The sequence below is a fragment of the Tursiops truncatus genome, chromosome 4, assembly GCF_011762595.2.
Source record: "Tursiops truncatus isolate mTurTru1 chromosome 4, mTurTru1.mat.Y, whole genome shotgun sequence".
NCBI lineage: Eukaryota > Metazoa > Chordata > Mammalia > Artiodactyla > Delphinidae > Tursiops > Tursiops truncatus.
The window spans coordinates 65,114,186-65,129,485 of record NC_047037.1 but is presented as its reverse complement, the minus strand read 5'-3'; the positions used below and the strand labels follow the sequence as shown (position 1 = coordinate 65,129,485).

The 15,300-nt window shown below is 38.6% G+C and overlaps 1 protein-coding gene across 6 annotated transcripts in view; it reads right to left on the bottom strand.

Annotated features, from left to right (window-relative positions):
* LPP (LIM domain containing preferred translocation partner in lipoma) overlaps positions 1-15,300 on the bottom strand; it is a 700,420-nt gene that overhangs the window by 109,151 nt on the left and 575,969 nt on the right. For 5 of the 6 annotated variants that reach the window (XM_019946127.3, XM_073804014.1, XM_033855621.2 and 2 more), the window contains one exon: positions 11,820-11,989. In XM_019946127.3, coding sequence (XP_019801686.1) covers positions 11,820-11,989 — 170 coding nt within the window. Of the gene's footprint in view, positions 1-11,819; positions 11,990-15,300 lie in introns of those variants that run through there. The other variant, XR_012331429.1, reaches the window with a different exon arrangement.

The window sequence follows — 15,300 nt, the reverse complement described above, 5'->3', positions numbered from 1 at the left end:
TTGAAAATATCAAAGCCACTGTAAATGGGACTAATAATCTTCCCCTTGTCTGTTTCACAAGATTCTAATAGGTATGGTAAGGTGCAGTAATACAGACTCAGGAGCACTGTAAAATGTAAGGGGCTGTACAAACGGAAGAGATAATTATTCATAGTAGTTAGCATGGTTAAATCTCTCAAGAGCATACTTGACAAATTCTGTTCTTGCTTGAAGCACTTTTCTCTTTCCTGGGTGAGTGCTTGTGGGATGATGATGTAACATTAATTAGAAAGTGTGTGTGTGTGTGTGTGTGTGTGTGTGTGTGTGTGTGTGAGAGAGAGAGAGGGAGAGAGAGAGAGAGAGAGAGAGAGAGACACTCCTTGGAAATGAGAGAGCAGAGGTGGGCAATTAAGAAAAGAGGAGGAGGGAAGTTCATGTGAATTTTTCAAGTTTAGTCCAAACTCCAAGTCCTTTACTAATACCCACATAAAGCACTGGCCATAACTGCAGAGGTACAAACCTACCTCCTAGTGTAGCCTGAAAAGTTAGAATGTTTTGACTGTAGCCATTTAGTGACAGAGGGAGCAAATGGCTGTTAGTGTGTTGGCCACGAGTGCGTCAAATTCAGGAAACTTCAAGTGTTTAGTCTCCTGTGGAGTTGGCCTCCTATTTCCTGAGGTCTTTTAATCGCTTGGATTGCAACTATAATAAAAATGTCTGTACCAACTTCCACTGCTGGAGAGTCAGGAGTTGGATTTCACCCACTCTGAGTAAGAGCCCTGGTTTAGGGGAAGATCCTTGGCTGCCATTTCATAAACAGACTTTCTGAGAATCTCTGATGCAGCGTGTCTCTAGGCCCAGACTCTTTGGCAATGCTGAGAACACAGCAATTCTTTTGTAAATCTGTACTTATGAGTAAACCTGTCTCATTAAGGGCAGAAGGACACGTAAGTGGGAGGCATGGTTGCTGCCTATACCAACACAAAAATCTTCTTAAGCAAAACATGAACCTTTTCTTCTCATATATGTCCTCATATTCTTTCTATGACATCTATTTATTTCAGTATTTCCATAGCAACTGCAGCTATGAAATTACCCCAGACATAGAGGATTTCTAAATTCTATCAGATTAAGCTAAGGGAAAAAGCAATGAGAATAATGTTATCAATCAGATTAAGCCCTTATATTAGTGAACAATTTCTTCATGATGTACAAAGTATGATACTTGTTCATTCCTTCCCTTTGAAGACAAGGAAGAAGTTAATATCTCCCTTTAATAAATGAGGATACTGGTACTCAGAAATTAAATGACTTATCTAACATCACACCAGGAGAGCAAAGACTAGAACCAATGTATTCTATTTACATCACTTTCCTTCCCAAGGAAGCTTAGTGCTCTTAATTTTAATTTGTTCATTTATCCAAATCCATAAGAATAATCAAAACTAAGCTTTTAATAGATCTATCATCAAATTAGAAAAGCTTCTCATTGATTTTGCTAATCATAAAAACTCAAATTAAAAACAATTACATAATGCATCTATTAAAAATCGGTTCAAAAGAAACGTAAACGAACCTCTTCGGTAGTGGATATGGTATAGTTTAACATTTGGTCTCATTATTGCTCATGGTTCTGAAAATTGGAAAAATCTTTTTAAGTAAATCCAGTAAAAGTTCTCCAAATTGTCATAAAGTAAGCTTGGTAACATAAATCAAAGGATTTATGTTAAGAGCATAATTCAAAATAAAATAACATAAAAATTTGTACTCATTTATAGGCACATTATGCACAATACTAAAAGTTTGGAAAATACCCAATATCTTCCTAGTGGCCAATGGTATTAAAATGTGGTGTGTAAACATAATGTAAAACTAAACAGATAAAAAGCTAAAATGGAAATTATTAACAATGGAAAGCTATATACATATTTACATTAAGTCAATCAATAGAAAATACAAAGGAAAGCATGTACAAAATGATTAAAGAGAATTACAATGCTTTACTAAATCCAAATTTGTTTTATTACAGCTATATACATGTAAGCATTAAGGATTCAAGATATCATAGGAAAATATGAATAATCATTAAATCAAAGATAAAGCCATAACTGGTATAGTCTCTCTCCAAATTATGTAAATGTTTAATTTAAATATGATCTTAAGTTGATCAGTAACCAACATAGGAAAGAATAAATTAAATTTATATTAGACTGGTCTCCTTCCTGAACTCAGAGCATCAAACAGGGTGGTCCTTACACAGAAATAACTAACTAAATAAACCACTATCTTCAATATTCTGATTCCATCAACCAAAAAAAAAAAAGGCACAGACTGAGCCCAGGGCTTAGTTTTCTCTGTTTTGTACAGGATGTCTTTCAGACATCTTGTTTCCACTAATGGAACAAAAGGCAATTTGAATGAATGACATTGCTCTATCCTAAGGGCTTTGGTTCCAAGAGAGATAGATACATACAGCCCTAGGGTCCTCCTTAAACAAACTCTATTTTCAAAACAAACTTATTTCATTTTATTATCTCAGCTTCCCAAACCTCCCCCAAAAGAGAACTCTACATTTTCCGTGTGGCAGCTTATTGGACTCATGAAAGTTCAGAAGAACTTAAAATGCTAAAACATCCATCTGAGGGCTTGAGGGCTGTGCTGAACTCTGAAATCAATATCGAACAAGGAAAGGTCTTTCAGTAAAGCTTAACTGAATTCTGATAAGAATTAAATTGCATTTAGAGTCACCACGGATAGATCTCATTAAAGAAAAATCTTGATTAAAGTTTCTTCAGAGGGAGTGAAGTCAAAAAGGATGGTAAGAATTTCCATTATTTGAATTCACCCACTTCTTCCAAGGATGTGATTAAATATCACTCAGATAGTGCGCCTTGTCACGAGCATAGTATAGTAACAGGCAACCAAGGCCTAAGGAAACACATCCTAAAGAATCACTGAGCTTCTCCGCCTGGAATGGAGATGGAAACCTCAGCCCACGAGTGTACAAGCTCATAATTAGCCAGCTTAGACTTTCTTAAGTTTTACTATACCCTCAGGAGAGCAAGCAAAGCTTTTAAAAATGAGACAGGGGTTAAGTCTGAGATTTCCCAAGCCTGATGCATCTCACTACACATGTAAGGTTTTCAGAAACGCTAAACAGGCCAGAAATCTTATGAAAATTAATCTCAGAATAACATTAATTCCACTAGCCTTCCCTGAGCCAGACAAGTATGCTTTACAAGGACTGCCTCATTTCATATCTGCAAGTCTGGGGAGAATCCAGCATCATCACCATTATATATATGAGGAAACTGAGGCTTAGGAAGATCAAGGAACTTTCCCAAGGAGTCAAAGTATTCAGTGATGCAGCACGCCTCAGGCTGCTGCAACGTCATGCCTGCCGCCTCTGCCGCTGCAGGCTCGCCCCGCATCTGTACCCCTCCCTCCCCGCAGCCTGAGTGAGCTGGAGCCCCCAGATCAGTGGCTCCTTTAACCCAGTCCTGTCTGAGCGAAGAACAGACGCCCTCAGGCAACCTACACACAGAGGTGGGTCCAAATCCAAAGGTGAACCCGGGAGCTGCGCTAACAAAGAAGAGAAAGGGAAATCTATCCCAGCAGCCTCAGGAACCACGGATTAAATCTCCACAATCAACTTCATGTACCCTGCATCTGTGGAACACCTGAATAGACAACGAATCATCCCAAATTGAGGAGGTGGATTTTGGGAGCAAAGATATATATATATTTTTTCCTTTTTCTCTTTTTGTGAGGGTGTATGTGTATGCTTCTGTGTGTGATTTTGTCTGTATAGCTTTGCTTTTACCATTTGCCCTAGGGTTCTGTCCGTCCATTTTTTGTTTTTTTCTACTTAAAAAAATTTTTCTTAATAATTATTTTTATTTTAATAATTTCATTTTACTTTATCTTATTTTATCTTCTTTCTTTCTTTTCTTCCTTCCTCCCTCCCTCCCTCTCTCTCTCTTCTTTCTTTCTTTCTTTCATTCATTCTTCTACTAATTCTTTCTTTCTACTTTTACTCCCTTTTATTCTGAGCCATGTGGATGAAAGGCTCTTGGTGCTCCAGCCAGGCATCAGGGCTGTACCCCTGAGGTGGGAGAGCCAACTTCAGGACACTGGTCCGCAAGAGACCTCCCAGCTCCACGTAATATCAAACGGAAAAAATCTCCCAGAGATCTCCATCTCAACAACAGTACCCAGCTTCACTCAACGACCAGCAAGCTACAGTGCTGGACACCCTATGCCAGACAACTAGCAAGACAGGAAAACAACCCAACCCATTAGCAAAGAGGCTGGCTAAAATCATAATAAGTCCACAGACACCCCAAAACACACCACCAGATGTGGACCTGCCCACCAGAAAGACAAGATCCAGCCTCATCCACCAGAACACAGGCACTAGTCCCCTCCACCAGGAAGCCTACACAACCCACTGAACCAACCTTAGCCACTGGGGACAGACACCAAAAACAATGGGAACTATGAACCTGCAGCCTGCAAAAAGGAGACCCCAAACACAGTAAGATAAGCAAAATGAGAAGACATAAAAACACACAGCAGATGAAAGAGCAAGATAAAAACCCACCAGACCTAACAAATGAAGAGGAAATAGGCAGTCTACCTGAAAAAGAATTCAGAGTAATGAGAGTAAAGATGATCCAAAATCATGGAAATAGAATAGAGAAAATACAAGAAACATTTAACAAGGACCTAGAAGAACTAAAGAGCAAACAAACAATGATAAACAACACAATAAATGAAATTAAAAATTCTCTAGAAGGGATCAATAGCAGAATAACTGAGGCAGAAGAACGGATAAGTGACCTGGAAGATAAAATAGTGGAAATAACTACTGCAGAGCAGAATAAAGAAAAAAGAATGAAAAGAACTGAGAACAGTCTCAGAGACCTCTGGGACAATATTAAATGCACCAACATTCAAATGATAGGGGTCCCAGAAGAAGAAGAGAAAAAGAAGGGGACTAAGAAAATATTTGAAGAGATTATAGTTGAAAACTTCCCTAATACGGGAAAGGAAATAGTTAATCAAGTCCAGGAAGCACAGAGACTCCCATACAGTATAAATCCAAGGAGAAACATGCCAAGACACCTATTAGTCAAACTATCAAAAATTAAATACAAAGAAAAAATATTAAAAGCAGCAAGGGAAAAACAACAAAAACACACAAATAACACACAAGGGAAAAACAACAAATAACACACAAGGGAATCCCCATAACAGCTGATCTGTCAGCAGAAACTCTGCAAGCCAGAGGGAGTGACAGGACATATTTAAAGTGATGAAGGAGAAAAACCTACAACCAAGACTACTCTACCCAGCAAGGATCTCATTCAGATTTGATGGAGAAATTAAAACCTTTACAGAAAAGCAAAAGCTAAGAGAATTCAGCACCACCAAACCAGCTTTACAACAAATGCTAAAGGAACTTCTCTAGGGAGGAAACACAAGAGAAGGAAAAGACCTACAATAACAAACCCAAAACAATTAAGAAAATGGGAATAGGAACATATATATCAATAATTACCTTAAATGTAAAGGGATTAAATGTTCCAACCAAAAGAAACAGACTGGCTGAATGGACACCAAAACAAGACCTGTATATATGCTGTCTACAAGAGACCCATTTCAGACCTAGGGACACATACAGACTGAAAGTGAGGGGATGGAAAAAGATATTCCATGCAAATGGAAGTCAAAAGAAAGCTGGAGTAGCAATTCTCATATCAGACAACACAGACTTTAAAATAAAGACTATTACAAGACACAAAGAAGTACACTACATAATGATCAAGGGATCGATCCAAGAAGATATAACATAAATATTTATGTACCCAACATAGGAGCACCTCAATACATAAGGCAAATGCTAAGAGCCATAAAAGGGGAAATCGACAGTAACACAATCATAGTAGGGGACTTTAACACCTCACTTTCACCAATGGACAGATCATCCAAAACGAAAATAAATAAGGAAACACAAGCTTTAAATGATACATTAAACAAGATGGATGTAATTGATATTTATAGGACATTCCATCCAAAAACAACAGAATACACATTCTCCTCAAGTGCTCATGGAACATTCTCCAGGATAGATCATATCTTGGGTCACAATTCAAGCTTTGGTAAATTTAAGAAAACTGAAATCGTATCAAGTATATTTTCCGACCACAACGCTATAAGACTAGATATCAATTACAGGAAAAAATCTGTAAAAAATACAAACACATGGAGGCTAAACAATACACTACTTAATAACCAAGAGATCACTGAAGAAATCAAAGAGGAAATCAAAAAATACCTAGAAACAAATGACAATGAAAACATGACGACCCAAAACCTATGGGATGCAGCAAAAGCAGTTCTAAAGGGAAGTTTATACCAATAGAATCCTACCTTAAGAAATAAGAAACATCTCAAATAAACAACCTAACCTTACACCTAGAGCAATTAGAGAAAGAAGAATAACGTAACCCCAAAGTTAGCAGAAGGAAAGAAAACATAAAGATCAAATCAGAAGTAAATCAAAAAGAAATGAAGGAAACAACAGCAAAGATCAATAAAACTAAAAGCTGGTTCTTTGAGAAGATAAACAAAATTGAGAAACCATTAGCCAGACTCATCAAGAAAAAAAGGGAGAAGACTCAAATCAATAGAATTAGAAATGAAAAAGGAGAAGTAACAACTGACATTGCAGAAATACAAAGGATCATGAGAGATTACTACAAGGCTTACTTGAGAGATTACAAATACAAAGGATCATGAGAGATTACTACAAGGACAATTTTATTGTCCAATAAAATGGACAACCTGGAAAAAAAGGGATAAATTCTTAGAAATGCACAACCTTCTGAGACTGAACCAGGAAGGAATAGAAAATATGAACAGTCCAATCACAAGCACTGAAATTGAAACTGTGATTAAAAATCTTCCAACACACAAAAACCCAGGACCAGATGGCTTCACAGAGGAATTCCATCCAATATTTAGAGAAGAGCTAACACCTATCCTTCTCAAACTCTTCCAAAATATAGCAGAGGGAGGAACACTCCCAAACTCATTCTATGAGGCCACCATCACCCTGATACCAAAACCTGACAAAGATGTCACAAAGAAAAAAAAACTACAGGCCAATATCACTGATGAACATAGATGCAAAAATCCTCAACAAAATACTAGCAAACAGAATCCAACAACACAGTAAAAGGATCATACACCATGATCAAGTGGGGTTTATCCCAGGAATCCAATGAATGTGGAAATCAATGAATGTGATACACCATATTAACAAACAGAAGGAGAAAAACCACATGATCATTCTCAATATATGCAGAGAAAGCTTTTGAAAAAATTCAACACCCATTTATGATAAAAACCCTGCAGAAAGTAGGCATAGAGGGAACTTTCCTCATCATAATAAAGGCCATATATGACAAATCCACAGCTAACATCGTCCTCAATGGTGAAAAACTGAAACCATTTCCACTAAGATCAGGAACAAGACAAGGTTGCCTACTCACACCACTATTATTCAACATAATTTTGGAAGTTTTACCCACAGGAATCAGAGAAGAAAAAGAAATAAAAGGAATCCAAATTGGAAAAGAAGAAGTAAAGCTGTCACTGTTTGCAGATGACATGATACTATACACAGAGAATCCTAAAGATGCTACCGGAAAACTACTAGAGCTAATCAATGAATTTGGTAAAGTAGCAGGATACAAAATTAATGCACAGAAATCTCTGGCATTCCTATACACTAATGATGAAATAACGGAAAGTGAAATCAAGAAAACACTCCCATTTACCATTGCAACAAAAAGAATAAAACATCTAGGAATAAACCTACCTAAGGAGACAAAAGACCTGTATGCAGAAAATTATAAGACACTGATGAAAGAAATTAAGGAAGATACAAACAGATGGAGAGATATACCATGTTCTCGGATTGGAAGAATCAACATTGTGAAAATGACTCTACTACCCAAAGCAATCTACAGATTCAATGCAATCCCTATCAAACTACCACTGTCATTTTTCACAGAACTAGAACAAAAAATTTCACAATTTGTATGGAAACGCAAAAGACCCCGAATAGCCAAAGCAATCTTGAGAACGAAAAACGGAGCTGGAGGAATCAGGCTCCCTGACTTCAGACTATACTACAAAGCTACAGTAATGAGGACAGTATGGTACTGGCACAAAAACAGAAAGATAGATTAATGGAACAGGATAGAAAGCCCAGAGATAAACCCACGCACATATGGTCACCGTATCTTTGATAAAAGAGGCAGGAATGTACAGTGGAGAAAGGACAGCCTCTTCCATAAGTGGTGCTGGGAAAACTGGACAGGTACATGTAAAAGTATGAGCTTAGATCACTCCCTAACACCATACACAAAAATAAGCTCAAAATGGATTAAAGACCTAAATGTAAGTCCAGAAACTATCAAACTCTTAGAGGAAAACATAGGCAGAACACTCTATGATATAAATCACAGCAAGATCCTTTATGACCCACCTCCTAGAGAAATTAAAAGAAAAACAAAAATAAACAAATGGGACCTAATGAAACTTCAAAGCTTTTGCACAGCAAAGGAAACCATAAACAAGACCAAAAGACAACTCTCAGAATGGGAGAAAATATTTTTATCCCATTGCAAATGGAGCAACTGACAAAGGATTAATCTCCAAAATATACAAGCAGCTCATGCAGCTCAATCACACAAAAAAACAAACAACCCAATCCAAAAATGGGCAGAAGACCTAAATAGACATTTCTCCAAAGAAGATATACAGACTGCCAACAAACACATGAAAGAATGCTCAACGTCATTAATCATTAGAGAAATGCAAATCAAAACTACAATGAGGTATCATCTCACACCAGTCAGAATGGCCATCATCAAAAAATCTAGAAACAATAAATGCTGGAGAGGGTGTGGAGAAAAGGGAACCCTCTTGCACTGCTGGTGGGAATGTGAATTGGTACAGCCACTATGGAGAACAGTATGGAGGTTCCTTAAAAAACTACAAATAGAACTACCATATGACCCAGCAATCCCACTACTGGACATATACCCTGAAAAAACTATAATTCAAAAAGAGTGATGTACCAAAATGTTCATTGCCGCTCTATTTACAATAGCCCGGAGATGGATACAACCTAAGTGTCTGTCCATCATTGGATGAATGGATAAAGAAGATGTGGCAAATATATACAATGGAATATTACTGAGCCATAAAAAGAAACAAAATTGAGCTATTTGTAATGAGGTAGAGTCTGCCATACAGAGTGAAGTCAGTCAGAAAGAGAAAGACAAATACCGTATGCTAACACATATATATGGAATTTAAGAAAAAAAAAAGTCATGAAGAACCTAGGGGTAAGACAGGAATAAAGACACAGACCAACTAGAGAATGAACTTGAGGATATGGGGAGGGGGAAGGGTGAGCTGTGACAAAGCGAGAGAGGCATGGACATATATACACTACCAAACGTAAGGTAGATAGCTAGTGGGAAGCAGCCGCAGAGCACAGGGAGATCAGCTCGGTGCTTTGTGACCGCCTAGAGGGGTGGGATAGGTAGGGTGGGAGGGAGGGAGACGCAAGAGGGAAGAGATATGGGGATATATGTATATGTATAAGTGATTCACTTTGTTATAAAGCAGAAACTAACACACCATTATAAAGCAATTATACCCCAATAAAGATGTAAAAAAAATAATATAAAATAAATGGGAAAAAAAAAGGATGAAAAATAGACACAAGAATTACAAAAACCAGTGTATTCTGTGGTCACTTAGTGTATGGACGAACAGTCATAGTTGCTTCTCGAGGCTCTGCTGAGCTCACTGTAATAAATAGATTCACTGTGGTCCTAGATCAGTGTGAACGACAAGCCACACAATCTGTTTACAAAGGCAGGGAATTTTGTAATTTTCTCATTCAACAAAGATTTCTAAGAGTGATATTTGAAACATTTTTACTTCCTAAAGAGGCATACTTTTGTTCACTAGACTTTTCCTGATATGTAATTGTCCCTTCCAAAGCAACGGGATATCACTGTGTTTGTGTTTATGTTCTGGATAAACTAAAGCCTTGTGGTGTGTTTACGTTCTGGATGAACTAAAGCTTCGCGGTGTCTGCACCAAATACGAGACTAGCGTGACCAACTGAATTTAATCCTGGCTTTGACACTAATAAAATAAGTCATTTTCTTCCTCTCTGTGTATTCTCACTTTTTTTTTTTTATAAATTTATTGATTCATTTTTGCCTGCATTGGGTCTTTGTTGCTGCATGCAGGCTTTCTCTAGTTGCAGCGAGTGGGGGCTACTCTTCGTTGCAGTGTGCGGGCTTCTCATTGTGGTGGCTTTTTTTGTTGAGGAGCACAGGCTCCAGGCATGCGGGCTTCAGCAGTTGTGGCACATTGGCTCAGCAGTTGTGGCTCGCGTGCTCTAGAGAGCAGGCTCAGTAGTTGTGGCGCACGGGCTTAGTTGCTCCGCGGCATGTGGGATCTTCCTGGACCAGGCCTCGAACCCGTGTCTCCTGCATTGGCAGGCGGATTCTTAACCACTATGCCACCAGGGAAGTCCCTGTATTCTCACTTCTAAAGAGAGGAGTTAGACAAATGATCTTAACCTTTTTTTTTCCAGCTCCAACATTGTGTGGTACTGTAATGATGTTATATGTGGCCAAGTTGCCCTTGGGGAGGAAAATGAAATAAAATTGAACTTAAGAGATGCAAAACAATATTTAATCCTGCAAGATCTTAATCTTGAAGAAATTTCAGATCAATGCTACAGATTCCAGGGCTGCAATGAGTTTGAGCTTTCAGGTTATGGGAAAATCCCAGTGAGGCCAGAAACTTCTGCAATAAACCTGAACCTCGGGGCTCTGCAAAGCTATGTGTATAACTTCCAATACCTCGCACCCAAGGTTTCTCTTACGTTGGAATGCCAGGGGTGCTGAGGGCCAAATCATGCCTCTTGTGTGGGTTTGCAAAAAAGCACTACTTTTTCCACTAACAAGTGTTCAACAGAGAGATAAAATCGTGTAGAAGGATAGAAAGGAAATTTACTTTAGATTAAAAAAATTTATGTTCTTTTACCAAACTGCTCTATCAGAAGATAGCTTAACGTGTAGATTTCAGTAGCCTGACAAACAGCTAAGATAATGTGACTATGAGTATTTTTTAGTCACCCAGCTATGTTATTAAAATATAGTTGTGTATTTAAAAAAAGGAGACAATTATTAGCTCAGTCAGCATGACTATTTATTTCCCTTTAAGGTACTCTATAATAGTTTCTCTAACTGCATCATGAAAACCTGCTGAGTATGACAGGTAAGAGAAATTCTGGGTAGAAAAAAGGTGATTCAAAGGACCCAGGAGTTTGAAAGACCACTCATAAGTCCCAAGGCCGTGCAACGTTTCTCTACAAATATGACATCAAATACGGAGCGAGATCTAATAAGAAGTGGTGGGACTCTGCTACTTGGGAAACCTTCTGATGCTTTAAGGGGCAACGTGTTAGCTTGTACATATATGCTTGTAAGCCACAGGGAGATGATCTTTCTGGCAGGCCACTAATTGAATGGTAGCCCCATCTAATGCACCCTTTGACCTCATATGAACAGGGGGCATATGGATAAAAATTAAGATATACCAATTTACACACAGGCATATTTTGAAATCTGATGAGAAGCAAAGATCTGATGGCTATGTTTGAGCTAGACTGACTGGCATTTTGCCAACAAAGTCATCTTTGTAAAGTACCTGAGGACCAAATCTGAACTTACGATGTAGCAGGGCTCACAGTAGGCTTTCTTCTCCACCGCATAGAAGGGCTGCCCTCGGAGCTTGTTGTTACAGACGATGCAGGTAAAACAATCCACGTGGAAGACCTGATCCATGGCAGTGCATCCTGTACCTTCCCCTACTACATTTTCCCCACAGCGAGCACAGCGGCCTGAAAGAAAAAAGGGGTTGACTGTTCAGAACACCTTCAGTCCTTCTGAAGAAGACAATGCGTGGTGGGGACAGCACATCTGTAATGTCAACAGCAGGTGGGATCACCACCGCCGCCATCACCATCATGAGGCAGGATGACCGCTACAGCCCCCATGAGGCCAGCATGACGGGGATTTTACGAATCAGTTGAGAAGTTGACCCTCACAGCCAAGGTCCCACGGAGAGCGACTGAGTAGAACTCAGGTCTCCTGATGTTGAGGCCAGTGCTCTGCCTCTAATCTCACACACAAATTAAGAGGAACATGAGTCAGGATGGTAGGAGTGGAAGGCATAATCTAGAAGAGTCTTTCTCCTTGGACAGACTATGTGTCCAGCTAGACTGTGAGGGAACTGGGTCCAAACTCAAACTTCAACTCCTTCCACAAAAGCCTGGCTTGCAAAACCTCTGCATCCAGCCCTCAGTGACAGGCAGATAAAAAAGTAGTCCCTTTTATTTCCAGATAGCGCTGACGGCTAGAAAGTGTTCTCGTATTGAGCCGGAATGCCTCCTCATTCTGTTACCCAATAGTCCCAGTTCTGTCCTTTAGGGCCTCAAGAAATAAGTCTCATCACTTCCACTTGACACCCTTTAAGATATTACAGATCAGCATTGCCTCCAAGTCTGTTTATAGTTTGAATATCCCTTAGTCATGCAACAGTTCCACAGACTGTAGGATTTTGAGTCCCTCATGGCCTAGGTTGTCCCTGTCCAGCCCAGTGTTCTGCAAATTTTCAGCATGATTAAATTGATTTGTGGGGCTTCTGACCACATATGGACACTGTGTTTAGGTTAAAAAAAAACTGCATTAAAATTTGAATAATAACATTAACATGTAATTTACAAAAAAAAAAATTTATGTCATTGAGAGGCATTGTGCTGGCTGCAGTCTGTATCCATAGCTGGCTTCACCATGGGAATCTTGAGGCAGAGGTCAGAGCCGCATTCAGTTTCCCTTCTTATTCTTTATTTCTACGAAGGTAAAAAGTTCTAACAAGTAATTACAAGTCACTGGGAACGTCAGCAGGAATCGGCAGGCTGTTACAGATAAGCTTTAGCAAAACTAGTGCTTCCTGTGGGTCAGGCATTGTCTATGTGCTTTACGTATATTAACTCATTTCATATTCACAACAACCTATGTGACAAGTACTATTAGTATCCCTATTTTACAGGTGAAGAAACTGGGTTACATAAGTGGTTGACTACCTTCTAGCCCAAGCAGTCTAGCTTCAGTGTCGATGGTCCTAACCATTCTGCTGTCTTGCTTCTGCCTAGTTCTGTGTATCAGGATTGAACACAGAGTTGACACTATGGAGAGATTTCGCACTAAAGGCTGCCTTCAGCCCTCCATCACATTGGATTGACGACTATTTCACACCTAGAAGGGAGGAGGTTTAAATGTTTCAACTTGGGAGAAAAGAGGCAAATGTGTTTCTAATCCTCTCTTGCACTGGCCCTGGAAAGTATTTCTGTACATTTTGTTGCAGAATTTGAATGCATCTTTAAAATATAGCCCAAACTATAGAACATTTCCCCCCTAAAGAAAGAGAAATATCAAGCGCTGAAGAAAGAGTCAAACTTTTGGAAACTGAGCCACTTCCACCATAGTTGATATTTTTATTAAGTCTTGACATCATATTCTTGACATTTGATAAACTTTTATAAAATAAATGTTTGTAATAAACTTTGTGGCTTGAGTTACAAACTTCTATCCAAGAGTGAACTTGTGTCTGTTTTTTAGTAAAAGATGTACAACCTTAGAAACGTGCTTTAAAATTTTAGACTCTCATTGCCTTTAGTATCAAAATTAGGATTTTCATATGGCACTATTTTGTGATTATTCAGAAAAAAACACATTGATTTACTAGAAAGTTCACTATACTATGTTTGAAAAGGATGCTAAAAGTCTGAGAGCTTCATGTCACTATCTGACAACATTTCACTACAAAGAACATATTGGGAATTACAGGCGAATGGATCACCAAGTCATAAAGTATAGGCGAATGGATCACCGATCCATAAAATATAATTTAAAAAATTACATCATCATCATCACAGCATTCCAAATTTTCTTTTTCAACTGCTTGTGCAAAATAATCACATTCATCCCAGTGTATATAGATTCATTTCCAATATTTATACTGAATTGTCTTCACTAATGTTTACATTTGTAATATTAATCTAAAGTGGTATTTATGGGATTATCTTTATTACTATTTTTTCTACTTTCAAAGAATCATATTCAAATCACTGATCTATTTTGGCGAACTGAAGAAATAGGGTAATATAGTAATGATAAAAAAATTGTAGGTTTCGCAGCAGTAGAAAAAAACATACTAATGACATGAAAATACTGTGAGCTTAATGGCAATGTTACTGAACATTGGATAAACAACACCGATCAACATAGGTTTGGTGGTACATATGCAATCTTTAAGATGTGATGATTCATTAAGAGCATATTGGATTCCTGTGAATATTGTAGTTTTACAATTCAGATTCATTAAATGCAAGTCAACAAAATAATTATTTATTACTCTTTCCTTTTCTAGACACCAAACTGGACTCCTTGATACTCCATCAGGGACTACCAGCGATCTGTGGACCACACTTTCGAAAAAATTTGTTCTGGCCAAATGTGATTGACTATTGGTCATGGTGGTCGATGAGACAGGTAGAGGTAGCAATTATGATTCCAGACCATGGCTGCCCAATGTGTAATATCTGGAATCCAGGAGGCTGAGTCTACATGGTTTATGGAGAGTTTGAGAGCTACCCATGAGTATCTAGGAGAAAATTTCAATCACTGATTAAAGGGAAAGGTTGGAGCAGAGCCCTAAAGGGCAGGATGAAAAGCTAAGCTTTGGAATTCTCATTGTATTCAACAGGCATTCCCCAGGTATCTACTCTTTGCCCAGTACTGTAATCTGTATGATACCCAGAAATGAATTAGGCGACGTCAGTGCCTTTCACATCAATTATGAGACTATATAACATCCTACAATCACATGACAAAATGTGGTGTCATCTGAGAAAGTGCTCTGGAGATGCGGGAGGAACATCACACTTGAGACGGCTCAGGAAAGGTTTTGTGGAGAAAGAGGCATTTAAGTCCAACCTTAAAGGATGGAACTTTGACAGGTGGAGATGGCAGAGAAAAAAACATTCTAGTTTTTCCACATAGTGGATGAGTGGCTGGGTTTCCTGGATCCAGACACTCTGCAGTGGCTTGGTGGTGGGACAACAAGGTTTTGTCCTCTCAGCTATGAAAG